Source organism: Argopecten irradians, chromosome 3, assembly GCF_041381155.1.
Source record: "Argopecten irradians isolate NY chromosome 3, Ai_NY, whole genome shotgun sequence".
Classification (NCBI taxonomy): domain Eukaryota; kingdom Metazoa; phylum Mollusca; class Bivalvia; order Pectinida; family Pectinidae; genus Argopecten; species Argopecten irradians.
Window position 1 is genome coordinate 48,453,923 of NC_091136.1, and position 21,403 is coordinate 48,475,325.

Here is a 21,403-nt window from a genome sequence, read left to right on the forward strand (position 1 = left end):
GTCAAGTCAACAGTAGGTGCATGCTGACATCTCAATTTACCTTTATTGCTCTAGATAACAGAAATTCTACATTCTAAATCAGGTATAGCCTAGAATCTGAAGGATGCAACTGAAATTGGTAAGCTTATATGGGGAACCCAGGATGAAGATGCCAGGAGACGGCTTGTTGTGGCCTTTATCCTGTTCAGGATTATACCGGTACATTTGAAACATTTGAACAGAAAGGTTGGTTTTGTTTATTATGTTTAATGTCCAAACTACACCTAGTCATTTAAAGATGTGTGATACTTGGGAAAACCCTTAATTGACATATGGTCAGGCTCTGCAATTCGCAACTCGGAGTTGAAGGACACTGGGTAGAATATTGGAACACCTTAAGCACTTGACCTGAGCACTGGCAGCTGACACCACTAGAGCTGCACCCCATGTAAAAACAATGTGAAGATAAACATCTATAACAGCAAGAAGTTACTAACAAAACAGGTTTGTTCATACCACTATGCTTTAAGTCAGCTGGTCCAATAAGCAAAATATTTTTTTCAATTATGCTGCAAACAGTATTTGACACATATTTGTTCATAGCTCTATAAGTAAACAATCCTTTGACACAGAAGCCCAATAGTGCTGAAAGCAATTTCCAGATAAAAAGTTGTGACCCCATGAAAAAACAACAGGCCCAGAGGACCTGTATTGCTCACCTGGTTTGTTATGCCAAGAAATCCGTGTTTATTTCCTCAAAGATTTACTTTTTATTTCTCTCTTGAACCACATCCCTTCTGTCTCAGCGGTCAGAGTCAAGATTTATACATAAACTTTGTTCCTCTTCCACCAAAGATGTTTTTGGCCAAAGGTTACAATTCATGCAGAAGTCTATGACTAGTAGCGATTTAAAAGATTCACCACTGCATGTTTACCCTTATTTATAGTACCATGGTTGATAATGCACTACACAACAAAGTGTTATGGAGAGATAAGTGTAGCACAGTGTAGTGCAATCAACTGTGGGTCCCATCCCTCCTGCCCCAGGGAGGGCAGAGCCAAGATTTATACAAATTCTGTTCTCCTCTCCTCAAGAATGTTTTTGGCCTGGAAATCTGGTCTATTTCATGCAGAATATGATGACTAATAGCGATTTTAAAGAGTTCCCTCTGTTTACCCTTATTGGGCTCTGCCCCTCCTGTCCCAAAGGCTGTTAGTTATTAACAAGAAGTTGTTTAAAAATATTAGCCTTTTTAACCTTTGTGACCTTAAATGAAGGTCAATTTGAACAAATATTGGTAGCCCTTCATGCCAGCGTGCTGCAGGCCCAATAAGAGTACCTGGAGTCTTTTGGTTATTGAAAAAGAAGTTGTTTGAATAAAAAGTTTACGGAAGGCACACCCCTAACCTTTATGTGTTACATGCAGAGAACAGCCATTGAGGATAATAAAGTATTGATGATTGAGACTTCGGTACTTTTGTTGCAATACTATGCTGTACTAGATAATGTTTTTTTGTGTGGATTGAGTGCTTGAAAGACTGATTAAATAAGGACACTAAAATCAAAACATTTTTTTTCTTATTTAATCCAAACATTATTTTAACTTGATCATAACTAAAGGTATCTTGTATCTCAACACAATTTTGCAAGCTAGTCTAGAGAAATATGAAAAGTCAATACTAATAAATTCTCTTTTCTTTTCTTTTGGCATTTAGCTTTTGTTGGGCATTTTTTTCTCTTAATGAAAGTTTTTTGGCTTTTGCCCAGTACTCGTACGATCCATATTCGAGTTCATCAAGGTCAGGTGCTTTCCGTTCAGTACGTAGCTCCCACAGCCATTCAGGGTACTCTTCTTTAGGTTTCAGTTTGATTTCCTCACCAGTCTTGTAAATGTTACCACCACACAGGTAATTGGCAAGTTTGTGCGTGTCCTTTTCCACTTCTATGGTTACTTTAGTCGCCTTGCCAGTGGCAGCTATAAATAGAAAGTAATACACATAAATGCTACTTTTTGTTGATTGCCAAAACACAATAAAGTTTATATTATACTGCTGCAGAATTGGCCAAGGCCAATCATTGGTAACCAGGTATAAAGCTATATACAAATGTTATAGCTCAATCAGAAAAGCATCTGGTTAGTGTTCGGAGGTCCAACCAGGCCAGCAAATGACTCCATTAATCAATTCTATTGTTATTTGTGTCTTTAGCTTCAACAACAATAATTATGTAGTCCTTAAATTCATAAAGGTAATACCAGGTCTTTAAGGCTTACAAGTCAGTGACAAGAAGAAGTTGTTTAAACATTCTATTTGGCTCTGATCTGTTGCTTTGAATGAAGAAGTCCTTTCGTTTGAAGGAATTTATCCCAGCATGTTATATTATAAGACTCTTCAGGGGCGTAGGAAGCGGGGGGGCAGGGGGGGCAACTGCCCCCCGTTACCCAGGACGGGGGGGCAAACATGTCTTTTTGCCCCCCCCCATTTTCGCCGACTGAAATGTTCTAAAAATGCATATTTGAAAGAAAAAAGGGTCCTCCTGCACATTTTTCGTACTTCATTCTAAAAAAATTTCCGCTGCGCGGCGCATTTCCTATAACGTTCAAGCACATAATGTTCAAACCTTTGATAGTAGAAATTCAATACACATGAACTACACTAAAAATGTCCATTAAGGGATTCTACGTACTACGTTTGTATTTCAAAAAAATGTCTCTTAAAGATTACTTTGTTTATGTGTCTTAGCAAGACAATTAATTATTATTAGTTTATTTTTATTTTGAGTTACAAAGCAATGTGCCGATGGTGTGAAGCCGGTATGTTCAGATCGAGCAGGGTTGCACAATGATTTGACGACACAATTATCACAACTAAATACAGGTTTCTTTAAATCGAAAAATTACCATGGTAAGAACGCTTTAAAATCATTAAAATACATCTTAAAACTCATCTCAGCCATTCTAAATCGTAATTTTTTTCTCGGGGGAGACCCCCGGACCCCCCGAAACACCAAAATCTCTCGCCTTCGGGAGCTCGCAAATTCATCAAAACGCATCGTAAAACTCATCTTAGCCATTCTAAATCGTAATATTTTTCCCAGGGTCGACTTGCAGACCCCAAAATCTCGTGCCTTCGGCGCTCACACGCTAATTTGGCCAATTTGCGTATTCGTTAATTTCCTTTAAGCGACCCCACTGTCTATAAATGTGTACAAGTATTATATTTAATGATAAATGAAAAAGTATATACGGTTGTGTGTTGAATTAATCTCCTCCTGTAGGTGCGGGGGGGGGGGGGGGGGGTATAGGGGTTACAAAATATTGAGGACCTTTGCCCCCCCATTACGTTTCATCTTCCTACGCCACTGCTCTTTCATATGTGGATATGAAGGATAGGGATATTCTACCCGAGGGTCACAAAATGTAGTAAAACCCGAGTATTTTTCTTTCATACCTCCGTCGTTTTATTGCAATTTTACAACTATAATATCCCACCATTTTGAAATAAATTTGAAGAAATCTACGGGTGAAAGTCTATTTTTCATACATGAAAAATTATAGGGCTGAAACGATTAGTAATTTTTGTATTCGATTATTCGGTCACATGTAATCGATTACTAATCGATTAATCGTTTGAATTGAAGGCAACTATATTGTTTACTACTGACTACTGAAAACGTCCGCCATGTTTATCAACTAATAATAACACCTAACGTTACCGTATAATATGACAGAGGACATGCCTTATATAATATAAGCCTACCAACAAATAAGAAAAGATTTATTGACAAAACAAACGTATTTTATCCCAAATTAGCTCTGAATTCCGTTCCTGTGTTGTCTTCCGTAACATCGTTTAAATCAAGTCTGCTAACCCGCTGTTTTGACGTGACCTTCACACGTACGACTAATCAACCAAATCTGGCCGCCACGGAGCGACATGACCAAATTTCCGTCAATGAACTTTTTTATTTCCGTGATCAAAAAAAATAAAATATATCAACAACTCTTATATTCAATTAGAATATGAACAAAAACTTTCTTTTTATATGATAAACACATGCAATAGTAAAATTTAAATGTTCAAGATTACAGCTCCTTCCGCTCCCGAGCGTCCCGGCGGCGATTAGGCCTCCGTGACGTAACAACATGGAGTCGATCGCTAGTGAAAATTGGCGAACAGCGTGTTGCAAGCTTTCTCATGACATCCACTTTTTCATTGATTAATGACTTTAACATCCACAAAGACGTAATTTAACAAGTATTTCTCACATCATTTATGTTTTGTTGAGTTCAAAACATGTACATAAAGAGACGAAACTCCAGTCGGAATGGCTTACTCAGAAATCCATGATCTGTCAACGTGTTTAGTCAGCTTACAATGCACTGGCTATGCATGTTACGATTAACGATTAATAAAATCTTTAATCGATTATCAGCAATTAGCTTCATTAATCTAATCGCCTCCGATTATTCGACTAATCGTTTCAGCCCTAATAAAATCATATGATATTTTCAACAAAAAATCTGTTGTTTGCATCTTTTATAGTAAAACCAGTCAATTTTGTGAAAAAAATGTTGAAATTTTACAGAGGAAATAGAAATGTTGTTGATGCCGTGACTTCATGGGTAGCCATGCAATACAGCCTCAGGTGGCATGAGTGTATTGCCCTAGACCAGCCAGTATTACACCCGTAGGTATGAAAGAAAATTATATATACACCAGCTAGGTTTGCATTTACACTGTTCACATATCCTTTTTTAAAAACAGAAAATGAAAAAGATCCCTCTTTTTTCTCAAAACTCCTTCCAATTATACCAAGAATGTTTAATTATACAGAAGGGCCTGATTTTATTTAAATTTAAATTTTAATACCAATATCATATGTCTCAGTTGACGACTGACTATATAAATATATAGGTTGTATCACAGGAGTTTGACGTTCTGTCAATAATAGGCCTACTGTATATATATAGTATATACGACTAGGCGCCTATACATATATAAAAAATACCCCTGTGGTTGTATAATATTAGCTCATTATAAAAAAAATCAATCATCTTTTACATAAAGCAAACCCTGTAACAAATTAACAGTGATAATATAGAACCTACTGACGGATATTAATAATTATTAAATATAAGTATAATAATTAATTAAAAAGGGGACCCCATTAAAAAGATGGGTGATCTTGGAATCCCTTGCTCGACCCCTACAGATGAGCGAACCATGTACGTATACATGCAGTTTGTTGTTACCGCTGTCATATATTTAAAAAAAGCTACTGATATCTTACCTTTTTTGACATATGAAGCTCTGGCCATATGCCCGGTCTGTAAACATCGTAGAGGACAGTTTGTTATTTGTCGAAGGCATCTACAGAGTGTCGTCGCCATCGCCATGATGTTACAGGGAAATTATTACCCTTAAAATATACCACATATACGCTTAAATTTAATGCGTAGATAAGGATGTAAGATATAATCCACTTCCATGCTTTCATTACTAATTAATATTTAGTAGAGAATATGTCAATAACATTTGAAGTAGATTGTAATAAAAAAAGACATTAAATGTTGTTTGCTGTAAAACGAGGGGCATAATTTCCTGGGACACCGCCTTTTCCAAGATGGCAGCGCCCATGATGTTATTATTTTATCACGCTGGTTCATACTCATGCCATTTTGACATGCTTTATTCCTGGTCCAGATATATTTGATATTCGGTAAAGTATTGGCTCATTAAACCATTTTTGATGAGTTTGCTCCCATCGAATATAGAATGAAGCATGCATTAGGCCTACCACAGATACGGTAAAGATCGATGAAGGGAGATAATTCATTAATTGAATAAGTTTTTAGTACAAATATACATACTAGGCCTACTTATGTAACGATAAACAACTATATATGCATATAGCTTCGAATGACAGTAAAACGCATGCAGGAGGCATGTAATACATAAAAATAGAGATATTAGATATTTATCTACACATGCATATATTTCTACAACTTTATATTTCTATAGTATATAGTAGCTATATAGATCTACATGTACAGTACATAAACTGTAAACTGACAGTACTTAGTCTAACTGCAATTTTGTACTCAAAAGACTTTTAGATCGATAATGGTGTCATCTTTAGAGCTACAATATGGTGCCTATTACTGCTAATGCATTTACAGTTTCACTGCAGTCCCACTATGTAAACTTACCAAGCGCAGATGGCAATCATATATAGAATATGAACTTCAATCGCTTATTATGACGTCATTATCATTGTGACGTCACAATTGTTGTGCCAGCGATTACAGAAAAAGGCTGTTCAAATGGCTGCAGCATGTTCTAGCCTTGACAATATCAAATGATTAATTCATTATAGATGCAAGATCCCTTGGTATTTCAACATAAAATTGTAACCAAATGTAAATATAAGCATTGAACGTCTTTCAGTTGGCATTCATAGCGCTTCATGGAATTAGCTATTGCTACTGTATTGCTATTTGCTATTGGCTATGAATGCAAACTGAAAGAAGTTCAATGCTTAAATGACAACACCACATAAATTAAAGTCCGACCCAATAAGCGCCCATGTCCCTATAAGCGCCCATCCCCCTTTTTGAGGCCTCAATTTCAATTGTCCAGGCATAAATAAAGACCAAAACTACACTCAACTGTATAGATTTGCAATAATTTCGTCTTATTAGCACCTTTTCATTTTTTTTCAATTTTTCAAGCGCCCTGGGCGCTTATTGGGTCGACACCACATAAATTAAAGTCCTATCAACTTTATCAAATTTATGTGATTTATTTTTATTTTTATGTTTATTTCAGAATTTTGATGACATCAAAAAAAAAATGGTGACAGCACATGATTCTGTAGTGATGAGGAGTGCTACTCCGCTGGTGGGATCTTCCCAATCTTGTAGAGTAAGTCTCCCACTGATTAGAGAGCTGGGAGCAAACTTAATGTCCTTTATCCAGGTTACAGACCACAAACAACAGGTTATCTGTAGAGTAAGAGCAGCTAACAATGTCTGTGATAATTACATTGAGTATCATCCTACTGTGTTTCATCATTGTCAAGAGACAAAAGAAATATCAGATGGCAAGAAAGTATTGATGTCTACAGGTATGAATAAGGATTGTTCGTCTTCAGTGGAAAATATAGGTAATGAAAAGTCATCAACTTCAACTTCTCATAATTGTGTGCAATTAGAACTGCTTTGTACTAGAAAAGCTAATTCTGTGGATGTTTGCGTTGTGACTAGTATAGAAAAAGTGAAGGAAATGAAAGCTGGATTGAAAACCAGTTCTAAATACATTGAAAAATTATGTAATAATTTATTGTGTAAATTTTGTGTAAAGAAAAACTTCATAGTAGACTATAAACATTCCAGTCTGGCCAATCTCTACAATATTTCTCATTTAATTATCTACAACTGTGAAGGAGAGGGACAGGAACTCTGTACTGATGCCTTTATCATCAGTGAACAAACAGTGATTACTGTAACTGGTGTGCTGAGTACAGAACGATTCATTAATCAATCATCATTTACTGTCAATCCATTGGGAGGCCTTGATGAAATTACTAAGGAGCTTATAGAAACTGTTACATTTCCAGTAACCATGACTGCTAAAGGTTTCATTGCCCCTGTACGAGGTTTGTTGCTCCGTGGACCCCCAGGAGTTGGTAAAACCTCCCTAGTTAACTATGTGGCCTGTCGGACAGGTGCCCATCTTGTAACGATTAATGGTCCCGAAGTGTTTGGGGCCCGTCCTGGACAGACGGAGGATATACTTCAAAAGATACTTGTAAAAACAGAAATGTTTTCCGAGGAGGGTCTTTGTATTTTATTTATTGATGAAATAGATTCTTTATGCCCAAAGAAGAAACCAGGGGAGGCAAAATCAGAACAGAATGTATGTGGACTGTTGGTGAATTTCCTAGATAACCTACATGGAACTAACTCGCTAGTTGTGATTGGAGCAACCAACAGACCAGCCTCACTGGACCCATCCCTGAGACGGCCAGGGCGCCTAGATAAGGAGGTAGGCTTGATACCTATACTTGCAACTTCTAGCTGTGTTCTTTGGCTTAATATCACATTGTTTTAAGTACAAATAAATGCACAAGTTGTTTTTGTAATTACACATGCTGATTAGGTGGGATTATTTTTTTTATCTTTTAAAGTAAGCTCACAAAATTTGTTTTGGTCCATACAATATATATTAATATTTCAGTATAGTTGGTAACACATTGAATTGCAGATCATGATGAATGTACCATCTTATAACCAACGACTTTCTATCCTTGATGTCCAAATCAATAAACTTGCTATTGAAAGTGATGTCGATGTAAAGAAGCTGGCACATATGACAAATGGTTACGTTGGTGCCGACCTGGCATCTCTATGTCATGAGGCAGTTTATAGTGCTATGTCCGAGGTCCCATCTGTCACACATACGGTAAGGCAATACTACTCAAATATCTTTTTATCCCCTGCTTTCACTTAAACGGGGGATATTATTTGGGTCTGTCTGATCTTCTGTCTGTCTGTTTGTAATGCTTGGTTTCCGTGCAATAACTGCCTCAAACCCTATTTGGCTGAATTATGGGCCTTTGATAAAGAACAGCATGGGGTATATAAATTCCATGAATGTGCTTGTTATATTTGTTATTATGACAGCTTATTGAGTTGATTTCAATACTCAACATTCAGTATTCAACATTGTACTTGTGACATGTATAGCATTGATTATTGGTTTGCTTTAATTTGATACAGGAAAAGAAGTGTTCTATTCAAATGAAACATTTCCTGCATGCTGCAAAGTCCTTGATTCCATCAACACAGAAGGGCTCAGAAGGATTGATAGACTCTCCACCGGTACTCTGGGAGGATATAGGGGGACTAGAGGACACCAAGCTCCAGATCAGACAGGTAGGATATAGGGGAACTATAGGACTCAAAGCTCCAGATCGGACAGGTAGGATATAGGGGGACTAGAGGACACCAAGCTCCAGGTCAGACAGGTAGGGGGACTAGAGGACACCAAGCTCCAGATCAGACAGGTAGGATATAGGGGGACTATAGGACTCAAAGCTCCAGATCGGACAGGTAGGATATAGGGGGACTAGAGGACACCAAGCTCCAGGTCAGACAGGTAGGGGGACTAGAGGACACCAAGCTCCAGATCAGACAGGTAGGATATAGGGGGACTAGAGGACACCAAGCTCCAGATCAGACAGGTAGGATATAGGGGGACTAGAGGACACCAAGCTCCAGATCAGACAGGTAGGATATAGGGGGACTAGAGGACACCAAGCTCCAGGTCAGACAGGTAGGGGGACTAGAGGACACCAAGCTCCAGATCAGACAGGTAGGATATAGGGGGACTAGAGGACACCAAGCTCCAGATCAGACAGGTAGGATATAGGGGGACTAGAGGACACCAAGCTCCAGATCAGACAGGTAGGATATAGGGGGACTATAGGACTCAAAGCTCCAGATCGGACGGGTAGGATATAGGAGGACTAGAGGACACCAACCTCCCAATCTGATTAAAATCATATCTTCGATTACGCTCTGATACTCTACGCTCCAGTACGAAGATCTGAGGACACCCGGTAGGAGGTCATGTTCTGGTGACCTTTCCTTGCACTCTGACCGTCCAATGAAAATCGGTCCATACTGAATAGTTTAGCCAATCAAATTCAGCGTATCAAACCCACATTTTACACTCGGAACGTTTCCGGCTCTGTTAATAATAGAGAATGCCCGAGGAGTTCCGATTGACATCGCGATTTTTGGCAGCGCGACGCTGATTGGCTGTACCAAAGGTCACCAGAACATGACCTCCTACCGGGTGTCCTCAGATCTTCGTACTGGAGCGTAGAGTATCAGAGCGTAATCGAAGATATGATTTTAATCAGATTGCCAACCTCCAGATCAGGCAGGTAGGATATAGGGTGACTGACGGACACCAACCTCCAGACCAGACAGGTAAGATATAGGGGGACTAGAGGACACCAAGCTCCAGATCAGACAGGTAGGATATAGGGGGACTAGAGGACACCAAGCTCCAGATAAGACAGGTAGGATATAGGGCGACTAGAGGACACTAAGCTCCAGATCAGACAGGTAGGATACAGGGGGACTAGAGGACACCAAGCTCCAGATCAGACAGGTATGATATAGGGGAACTAGAGGACACCAAGCTCCAGATCAGACAGGTAGGATATAGGGTGACTGACAGACACCAAGCTCCAGATCAGACAGGTAGGATATAGGGAGACTAGAGGACACCAAGCTCCAGATCAGACAGGTAGGATATAGAGGGACTAGAGGACACAAAGCTCCAGATCAGACAGGTAGGATATAGGGGGACTAGAGGACACCAAGCTCCAGATCAGACAGGTAGGATGTAGGGGGACTATAGGACTCAAAGCTCCAGATCAGACAGGTAGGATATAGGGTGACTGATGGATACCAAGCTCCAGATCAGACAGGTAGGATATAGGGTGACTGATGGACACCAAGCTCCAGATCAGACAGGTAGGATATAGGGGGACTGGAGGACACCAAGCTCCAGATCAGACAGGTAGGATATAGGGTGACTGACGGACACCAACCTCCAGATCAGACAGGTAGGATATAGGGGGACTAGAGGACACCAAGCTCCAGATCAGACAGGTAGGATATAGGGGGACTAGAGGACACCAAGCTCCAGATCAGACAGGTAGGATATAGGGGGACTAGAGGACACCAAGCTCCAGATCAGACAGGTAGGATATAGGGGGACTAGAGGACACCAAGCTCCAGATCAGACAGGTAGGATATAGGGTGACTGATGGACACCAAGCTCCAGATCAGACAGGTAGGATATAGGGGGACTGACGGACACCAAGCTCCAGATCAGACAGTAGATAATAGGGTGACTGACGGACACCAAGCTCCAGACCAGACAGGTAGGATATAGGGGGACTAGAGGACACCAAGCTCCAGATCAGACAGGTAGGATGTAGGGGGACTATAGGACTCAAAGCTCCAGATCAGACAGGTAGGATATAGGGGGACTGATGGATAGGACCAAGCTCCAGATCAGACAGGTAGGATATAGGGGGACTATAGGACACCAAGCTCCAGATCAGACAGGTAGGATAAAGGGGGACTGGAAGACACCAAGCTCCAGACAGACAGGTAGGATATAGGGGGACTATAGGACTCAAAGCTCCAGACCAGACAGGTAGGATATAGGGGGACTGAAAGACACCAACACCAACCTCCAGATCAGACAGGTAGGATATCGGGGGACTATAGGACTCAAAGCTCCAGATCAGACAGGTAGGATATAGGGGGACTATAGGACTCAAAGCTCCAGATCAGACAGGTAGGATATAGGGGGACTATAGGACTCAAAGCTCCAGATCAGACAGGTAGGATATAGGGGGACTATAGGACTCAAAGCTCCAGATCAGACAGGTAGGATATAGGGGGACTAGAGGACTCCAAGCTCCAGATCAGACAGGTAGGATATAGGGGGACTATAGGACTCAAAGCTCCAGATCAGACAGGTAGGATATAGGGGGACTATAGGACTCAAAGCTCCAGATCAGACAGGTGGGATATAGGGGGACTATAGGACTCAAAGCTCCAGATCAGACAGATTAGATTAGTGCCTTTATAAAGGTGATATTTCATGCTCTATAAAAAGAGAAGTATTATCAATTAGATATGACGAATCACAAAAAAAATGTAAATTGTAAATTTGTAAAAGGAGGGTTTAAAGTTAACACAGTATTTGATTTTTAGGTCATCTGACCGAAGGTCAGGATGACCTATTGTCATCGTGTTTCGTCCGTCGTCGTGCGCCGTCCGCCGTCAGCCATCCGCTGTGCGTTGTGCGTAAACTATTTTATTCAAAAGCCTACTCCTTCTTAACCCTTGAGTTGATTACATCCATATTTGGTGTGAAACATCTTTGGGGAAGAACAATCATTTTTTATATAAATGAGCCTGGTCCGACCCCTAGGGGCTGAAGGGTGGGGCCCCAAAAGAGGAAATTTTCTTAATTTTAGCTTTAAAATCCTACTCCTCCTTCATCCTTGGATGGATTTCATCCATATTTGGTGTGAAACATCATTTGGAAAGGACAATCATATTTGATATAAATGAGCTTGGTCCGACCCCTAGGGTCAGAGGGGCAGGGCCTCAAAAGGGCAAATTTTCTTAATTTTAGCTTTAAAATCCTACTCCTCCTTCATCCTTGGATGGATTTCATCCATATTTGGTGTGAAACTTCATTAGGGAAGGACAATCATATTTTATATAAATGAGCCTGGTCCGACCCCTAGGGTCAGAGGGGCGGGGCCACAAAAGGGCAAATTTTCTTAATTTTAGCTTTAAAATCCTACTCCTCCTTCATCCTTGGATGGATTTCATCCATATTTGGTTTGAAACATCATTGGGGAAGGACAATCATATTTTATATAAATGAGCCTGGTCCGACCCCTAGGGGCTGAGGGGTGGGGCCCCAAAAGGGCGAATTTTCTTATTTTAGCTTTAAAATCCTACTCCTCCTTTATCCTTGGATGGATTTCATCCATATTTGGTGTGAAACATTATTGATGAAGGACAATCATATTTTAAATAAATGAGCTTGGTGTGACCCCTAGGGGCTGAATGGTGGGGCCCCAAAAGGGGAAATTTTCATAATTTAAGCTTTAAAATCCTACTCCTCCTTCACCCTTGGATGGATTTCATCCATATTTGGTTTGAAACAATATTTGGGAAAAACAATCATTTTTAGGTTATCTATCCGAAGGTCAGGATGACCTATTGTCACCATGTTTTGTCCGTCGTCATGCGCCGTCCCCCGTGCGTAAAACTATTTATTCAAAAGCCTACTCCTCCTTAACCCTTGAGTGGATTACATCCATATTTGGTGTGAAACATCTTTGGGGAAAGACAATCATATAGTATATAAATGAGATTGGTCCGACCCCTAGGGACAGAGGGGCGGGGACCCCAAATTTTTTTTTCAAATATGTCATCATATTTACTCACTTTCAACAAATATTCATAATGTCGACTCATACATATTTGTATATTCTTTCATAGTCTAATATACAATATGAATCTGACAATCATTATATATTTATGTTATTATGAGGTTAAGTGATGAGACATCATACTTGTCAAGTTATTTTTTATAAAAGAAAATACTGTGTTGTTGTTTTTTCTAAAGAAGAGGAGAAAGAAGAGAGAAAGCAAGAGAAAGGGTTTGTATAATGGATAGATAAAGGGGGTAGAGAGAAAAGAAGAGGAAAAAAAGAGAGAGATTTAATTATGGTACGATTGATCTCAGAAGATACAGCTGATATTACATTTGTATATGATTTTTAGGTCATCTGACCGAAGGTCAGGATGACCTATTGTCATCGTGTTTTGTCCGTCGTCGTGCGCCGTCCGCCGTCCGCCGTCCGCCGTGCGTCGTGCGTAAGACTATTTATACAAAAGCCTACTCCTCCTTCATCCTTTGATGGATTTCATCCATATTTGGTTTTAAGCATCATTAGGGAAGGACAATCATATTTTATATAAATGAGCCTGGTCCGACCCCTAGGGGCTGAGGGGTGGGGCACCAAAAGGGCAAATTTTCTTATTTTAAGCTTTAAAATCCTACTCCTCCTTCATCCTTGGATGGATTTCATCCATATTTGGTGTGAAACTTCATTGGGGAAGGACAATCATATTTGATATAAATGAGCTTGGTCCGACCCCTAGGGTCAGAGGGGCAGGGCCTCAAAAGGGCAAATTTTCTTAATTTTAGCTTTAAAATCCTACTCCTCCTTCATCCTTGGATGGATTTCATCCATATTTGGTGTGAAACTTCATTAGGGAAGGACAATCATATTTTATATAAATGAGCCTGGTCCGACCCCTAGGGTCAGAGGGGCGGGGCCACAAAAGGGCAAATTTTCTTAATTTTAGCTTTAAAATCCTACTCCTCCTTTATCCTTGGATGGATTTCATCCATATTTGGTGTGAGACATTATTGATGAAGGACAATCATATTTTAAATAAATGAGCTTGGTGTGACCCCTAGGGGCTGAATGGTGGGGCCCCAAAAGGGCAAATTTTCTTAATTTTAGCTTTAAAAACCTACTCCTCCTTCATCCTTGGATGGATTTCATCCATATTTGGTGTGAAACTTCATTAGGGAAGGACAATCATATTTTATATAAATGAGCCTGGTCCGACCCCTAGGGGCTGAGGGGTGGGGCCCCAAAAGGGCAAATTTTCTTAATTTTAGCTTTAAAATCCTACTCCTCCTTTATCCTTGGATGGATTTCATCCATATTTGGTGTGAGACATTATTGATGAAGGACAATCATATTTTAAATAAATGAGCTAGGTGTGACCCCTAGGGGCTGAATGGTGGGGCCCCAAAAGGGCAAATTTTCTTAATTTTAGCTTTAAAAACCTACTCCTCCTTCATCCTTGGATGGATTTCATCCATATTTGGTGTGAAACATCATTTGGGATGGACAATCATATTTTATATAAATGAGCGTGGTCCAACCCCTAGGGGCTGAGGGGTAGGGCCCCAAAAAGGCAAATTTTCTTAATTTTAGATTTAAAATCCTACCCCTTCTTCCTTGGATGGATTTCATCTATATTTAGTGTTAAACATTATTTGGGAAGGATAATCATATATGATGTAAATGAGCGTGGTCCAACCCCTAGGGGCTGAGGGGTGGGGCCCCAAATGGGCAAATTTTCTTAATTTTAGCTTTAAAATCCTACTCCTTCATCCTTGGATGGATTTCATCCATATTTGATGTGAAACATCATTGGGGACGGACAATCATATTTGATATAAATGAGCCTGGTCCGACCCCTAGGGGCTGAGAGGTGGGGCCCCAAATGGGGAAATTTTCTTAATTTTAGCTTTAAAATCCTACTCCTCCTCCATCCTTGGATGAATTTTATCCATATTTAGTGTGAAGCATCATTGGGGAAACACAATTATATTTTATATAAATGAGTCTGGTCTGAACCCTAGGAACTGAGGGGTGGGGCCCCAAAAGGGCAAATTTTCTTAATTTTAGCTGGCTCACTTCCTGTTTTAAGGTTTCAGTCTCCGATCTCAATGAAAATTGGTCTATAGGGGTTTTAATTGATGCCGAACAACATGCAAACATTTTCGTAAAGATTTTGGTATTCCAAGATGGCCGCTGGCCCACTTCCTGTTTTAAGGTTTCAGTCTCCGATCTCAATGAAAATTGGTCAATAAGGGTTTTAATTGATGCCGAACAACATGCAAACATTTTCGTAAAGATTTTGGTATTGCAAGATGGTCGCTGTCCCACTTCCTGTTTTAAGGTTTCAGTCTCCGATCACAATGAAAATTGGTCTATAGGGGTTTTAATTGATGCCGAACAACATGCAAACATTTTCATAAAGATTTTGGTATTCCAAGATGGCCGCTGGCCCACTTCCTGTTTTAAGGTTTCAGTCTCCGATCTCAATGAAAATTGGTCTATAGGGGTTTTAATTGATGCCGAACAACATGCAAAAAATTTCTTAAAGATTTTGGTATTCCAAGATGGCCGCTGGCCCACTTCCTGTTTTAAGGTTTCAGTCTCCGATCTTAATGAAAATTGGTCTATAATGGTTTTAATTGATTCAGAAGGGGGAACTTTAGGTAAGGACAATCATATTTTATAAAGGACCGAGGTAAGACCCATGGGGATAGTATGACCGAGGTCCAAAATGGGAGCTTTGCTGAAATTTGGCTTTAAAATCTGACTCCTCCTTATATCAATCCTTGAATGAGTTTCGACCATATTTGGATGAAGGGCTACCAAGTTTGTTCAACAAATGATATTTACCTTTTTCAGAAACTTACATATTCAACTAAGGAGTTCCTTGTATTGTTTATATTAATCGTTAACCAATACTTTATACTGTGACTTTGTTGTTTTGTGCCATGAGTCAGATGACCGTTAAGGCCCATGGGCCTCTTGTTTATCTGTTCCTTAGTCAATTGAATGGCCTATCCAGCACCCAGAAGCCTTTAGCAGAATGGGTCTTCCCTGTCCCAAGGGTGTCCTGCTCTATGGACCCCCAGGGTGCTGTAAAACCACCCTGGTGAGGGCTGCAGCGACATCTTCTGGGGCCACTTTCTTGTCCCTGAGTGGGGCACAGCTCTACTCTCCTTACGTAGGCGACTCAGAGAGGAAGATCACAGAGGTAAGTGTTCATTGACTGTACATATATACACATGTATTTCGTATGAAATCTTGAAATTTGAGTACATGTATAATTTACTGATAAAGATTCTACAATAGGGGATCACACAATGTTGAAGTTAATGTGTAACTGTTTAAATAAAAAAATAAACTTAATTATTACAGCAGTTGTACAAAGAGTAACACTTTTGTATGAAGCCATCACTATTTCTTTCTGCACATAATTATTATGTGTTTGTCTACATATGTTTTCTCTGTACCAGTCACACATGGTGTTGAAAAATGACAAAGTATAATTAAGGTTTACACTTTCTCTTACCTAACATTTAGATCAGTTTCAGTTTACATAGCTGTATTGTTTTCATGTATAGATTTTCCAGAGAGCAAGAGCTGGTGCTCCATCTATCCTCTTCCTTGACGAGATCGACTCCATCATTGGTAAAAGGTCTGACTCATCTAATCAGCGTAGTGTCCATGAGCGAGTCCTTTCTACCCTTCTCAATGAGTTGGATGGCATTGGTGTGAGAATGGATGACCAAGTAGTCGGAGGGGGAACCAAAGTTCTGGAGGGAGATGTGTGTCCAGATGATGGCAGTTTCGGAAATAGAAAGGTGGAAGTGCACTGCTAGTGACATCTTAAAATTTCTGTGAATGAGAATTCCCAGTAATCAAGAAATCACATATTCCTTTTGATCCTTAGTCAGTATTTAGGATAGAAACATTCTTCTTAATAGTTGCTTTATGGCTTAAAGTTTTCAATGAGATAATTCTTTTTGTTGTAATTCATGAGATTATGTTGTTATTACCCTTATCAATGATATAACTTGATATAATTTCATGTTATTTTTAAAAAAAATCAGTATTATAGACCAGTATGAAATATGGAAATGTTAATGATTAAGCAAACTGTTTGTATATTATATGTGTGCTGTCTTTAAGGTATATTAATTAGATGTCTGCACATTGACCTATTACATTTATCACCTCTATCTCTTCCTACATGTATTACAGTATGACAAAAATACTACAGATTTTGAATTTAACATAATAAAATATATTTATAATGAAATTGCTCTTACATCTTCTCCTTTGTACCAGGTGGAGAGTGTAGGACATGTCAGAGATAAGAGGAACGTTGTAGTAGTGGCTGCAACAAACCGCCGTGACCTTCTGGATGAAGCTTTGGTCAGACCAGGCCGCATGGACCGGATCCTCTATGTACCCCCACCTGATACCCAGGTAAGAAGGTCCTATTTCCATTGTCACTTCTATATTTACCCCATCCTTTTGACTGTATTAATTAGATACATTATGAAAGTCATTATATTCCCATTCAAATATTTACTGTATCGCTGTTAATTTTTTTCAGTTATGCATTTCTTTTGTGAATTATTGGTTCGTGAATACAACACTGATAGACAGAAGAGCAAGGGCTAAAATTTGTCAAGAACATTGTTCTATACATGTAAATTTAATATATTTGTAAGGTCTTGTACCCTGCTCTTGTCATACCAGGTAGGTGGACTTTTTTATCTCCTTTATATGTTATGATCAACTACTAAGTTGATATGTTGTAACACAGAACTTATCTTTTGTCTGTACTGATCAGAAGGTGTCAGGTTTTGATCCTGAAGAGCTTTTGGTAACATGTCTTCAACTTTCTTGTGTGTTTGTGTTTAAGGCAAGGAGACAAATACTGCATATCTACACCAGACACATGCCTATAAAGGATGTCAACCTGGACAGTATAGCCATGGCAACCGAGAACTACACAGGTGCTGACCTGGAAAGTCTCTGTCGAGAGGTAAGTATCGCCACCAAAAACTACACACAGGCAGATCAAGAAAGTCTCTGTCGAGAGGTAAGTATCGCCACCAAAAACTACACACAGGCAGATCAAGAAAGTCTCTATAGGCTAGTAATAATCTCCATCAAAAACTACACTGTTTATATTGTTAAAAATGAGTTAAATATTGATACATAAAGATAAGTTAAATAAAGATACATAAAAATAAGTTAAATAAAGATACATAGAAATAAATTAAATAAAGATAATGTAAACACTATCGTAAATGTTAAGTATAATGTGTGAAAGGGTATGTAAAATGATAGATGAGTAAGATGAAAGTGATGAGCAAAAGTTGAAAGAGTGACCTCATGTGTGTGGCTACATACAGGTATTGGGATGGGGCTGACCCCAGGGCTAGTAACCCTGCCAGCTCCCTAAAAAGTGCCAGTGAAATAAAATTGTGTTTGCTTAAAACAACTTACACTGGAACTAAATTAAGTCTTTTTAGACCGGAAGGTGACTGACTATCTTCACACTGAAAACCATATGAATATGAATACAGGATTTGTGTGGTTGTTTTAAAGTTTTTCTCATAAATTATGTGGGTTTTTTTTACTTTTTGTTTTACTACTATTTAACAGAATGGTATTTTTCTTCAATTTGCAGGCGGCCCTGAAAGCATTAACAGCAGATCTATGTGCAGATGTGGTAAAAATGGAACACTTTGAAAGTGCATTGAAACTTATAAAACCCTCCCTTTCAGGGAACATGAACCAGAAATCTAGACCATCAGGATCTTGGAGCTTCTGTCCAAAAGAACACTGATATTGTGATGTACTATATGGTGAATAACTATGTCAAAATAAGCCTTAGAAAAGATATTGCTTTCAAAATGAATATCCATGTATCCTTTTCGTAAGCACAGCAAGTATCAAAGTAGTATTCTTTTGCCTTTTGCATAATTATATGAAAGTATTTTAAAGTAACCATAAGTCAATCACATGCTACTTATCAAATATCACATTCTTGTGTTTTCATGAATTTTGTTCACTTTTGCATCTATGGATTATTTTCATGGACACATCATAGTCCTATTGGTGGAAGCCAAGCTTAGATGATTTATGAGTTGTTGTTAATTAAATTAATTAATCTCCTGACCACCATGTATTAGACTTTGCGTCTTTAATACAAGCTTGTCAATAAATAAGATTTTTTCTAGACCACAATTTTAGTGTGTTTTTGTTTTTAAAAATACTTATTTTCGCGACATTACAACACCTAACATTTTTTTCAGTGGCGATTTAATCATGTGTTTTGCAGTTTACAATACTATAGAACAACGAAAACATAAGTTATAAGCTTTCACTATCATTGATGGATGCAAGAGATCAATTTTGAATCAGTTGTCCAGACACTATATTAATCTTCTGGTTACACTTTCATCTACTATCTAAGTAATCTATTAGGCATCAATATAGACATCAATTGAACCCAAAGATGATGAAGTTTAACAATTTAATTTCATATGAACACTCAATTCTGTTGGTTAGATCTTTGAGGCTATTTTTTTCATCAACCGAAAAACTGTACATCGAATATTATGATGTCATACATACATGGCGTTTTCGTCTGAAATTTTAAAAGCGGCCAAACTGAACTATTAGATGAGATATCAATGCGCCTAAATGTAATTTGTTTTATTGTAACAGTAAGTAACAGAACGGGAATTATGCCTAATTAGTACCTCATTGAGTTATTCAAATTGAAACGGTATTCACGATATCTTTTGTGTTTATGAAGTCATAGAAAAAACCAGACGGACATACTTTTTGATATTCATATTCATTGAGAATTTGTCTGAGTTCATAAACCCCAAAAATATGGAGGATACTGGATTAAGACAAATTTCATGAAGCGCTACTTCGTGAAAAAAGTTGCCTCTGTTCAGTTGGCATTCATATTGGCTATGAATGTCAACTGAAAAACCTCCAATGCTTATTTCTACATTTTGTTACAACTTTATCAAGGAATCCTAGGGATTTTTTTTGCATCTACAATGAGTTAATCATTCGTTATCGTCAAGGATGGAACAGCCGTTTGAACAGCCGTTTTCCGTGAACGCTGGCACGACAATTATGATGTCACAATGATAATGACGTCATAATAAGTGCTTGAAGTTCATAGAATTTATGAATGCCAACTGCGCTTGGTAAGGTTGCATAGTGGGACTGCAGTGAAAATGTAAATATATAAATATATGAGTGATCGCTGGCACGACATTTGTGACGTCACAATGGTAATGACGTCATGATAAGCGATTGAAGTTCATAGTCTATATGACCGCCAACTGCGCTTGGTAAGGTTACGTAATGGGACTGCAGTAAAAATGTAAAAATAAATATGAGAATTTCATATTTCCGGCAAACACCATGTTATCATCTATCATTACATTAGTTCACGTGTACCTACAACGCATTGTATTGACTATACGGATGGGTGAGCGCATAAATATGTTATGACTCATACTTGCATCTGTGGCGTCTCCTATACACTGATATAGATATCGGGATAGATGCTCTGATAAAACATATACACTACCTTGTTAAGAGGAAAAGCCTAGTATTAGATTTCCGTTTGTCGGAAACACTATATACTCATTATTCTATGCGAGTGTACATGTAGGTGATTTTGTGGATTTGAATATTTGAATAAATACGGTCGCTCGACAACCATTTCACACAAACATCCTCTTTGGTTTACCATTAGAGGTTATTATATGACAATTTCGATATCGCACCCTTAATCAAGGGCCGCAGGCCCGAGGGCTGATATCAGGTCAAGGGCTGATAAAGGGTGCGATATCAAAATTGACATATCATAACCTTTTTATCACGCATTTTGAAAAAAAAAAGAGAAAGAAAATTTAACAATTTAAATACATGTATTAAAATGTATTGATCGATGACCGATATTCCACTGGTCATAAGTGGAAAAACTTCATTACATGTACATGTAGATCTATATGTTTTTAACAAATACATAATCCCCGGTTAAATGAACGAGTTGAAACACTGATTTTAATCAAAATTAACAAGATCAATTGAAGGCTAACTATATCACTTAAAAAATGATAATGTTCAACAAATTCCGGCAAAGCGGGTTAATTTCAGAATGATCAGTTTTACAACGGACAGGAATTATGAATTCGACGGGAAAAATAAACTACACGTATTAAACTGTCTAATTTATTCCCCTGTCTCTTCTTGTTGACAAACGCATGTCGTTGATTTTATTTATACCGAATAATTCTTTTTTTTATAGTTATGTGAATTGCGATGCTTTGTTTTCGGCACTGTGGACATTTTAACTCATTTCAACCT

General features: G+C 38.6%; 2 protein-coding genes across 2 annotated transcripts; one reads left to right on the plus strand and one right to left on the minus strand.

Annotated features, from left to right (window-relative positions):
- Positions 1–1,574: 1,574 nt before the first annotated feature.
- Positions 1,575–5,403, minus strand: LOC138320061 (large ribosomal subunit protein mL54-like). Its single transcript, XM_069263149.1, has 2 exons — positions 5,273–5,403; positions 1,575–1,955 (listed from the first exon to the last, which is right to left on the minus strand). Exons 1-2 carry the CDS (start codon positions 5,376–5,378, stop codon positions 1,660–1,662), a joined length of 402 nt encoding a protein of 133 aa, XP_069119250.1. The 5' UTR covers positions 5,379–5,403; the 3' UTR covers positions 1,575–1,659.
- A 266-nt stretch (positions 5,404–5,669) lies between these two features.
- LOC138318895 (ATPase family gene 2 protein homolog B-like) lies at positions 5,670–19,241 on the plus strand. Its single transcript, XM_069261703.1, has 9 exons — positions 5,670–5,789; positions 6,811–8,028; positions 8,248–8,445; positions 8,763–8,918; positions 16,026–16,235; positions 16,606–16,845; positions 17,333–17,473; positions 17,916–18,038; positions 18,690–19,241. The coding sequence occupies exons 2-9, from the start codon at positions 6,835–6,837 to the stop codon at positions 18,846–18,848; spliced, it is 2,421 nt and encodes an 806-aa protein (XP_069117804.1). The 5' UTR covers positions 5,670–5,789; positions 6,811–6,834; the 3' UTR covers positions 18,849–19,241.
- The last annotated feature ends 2,162 nt before the right edge of the window (positions 19,242–21,403 follow it).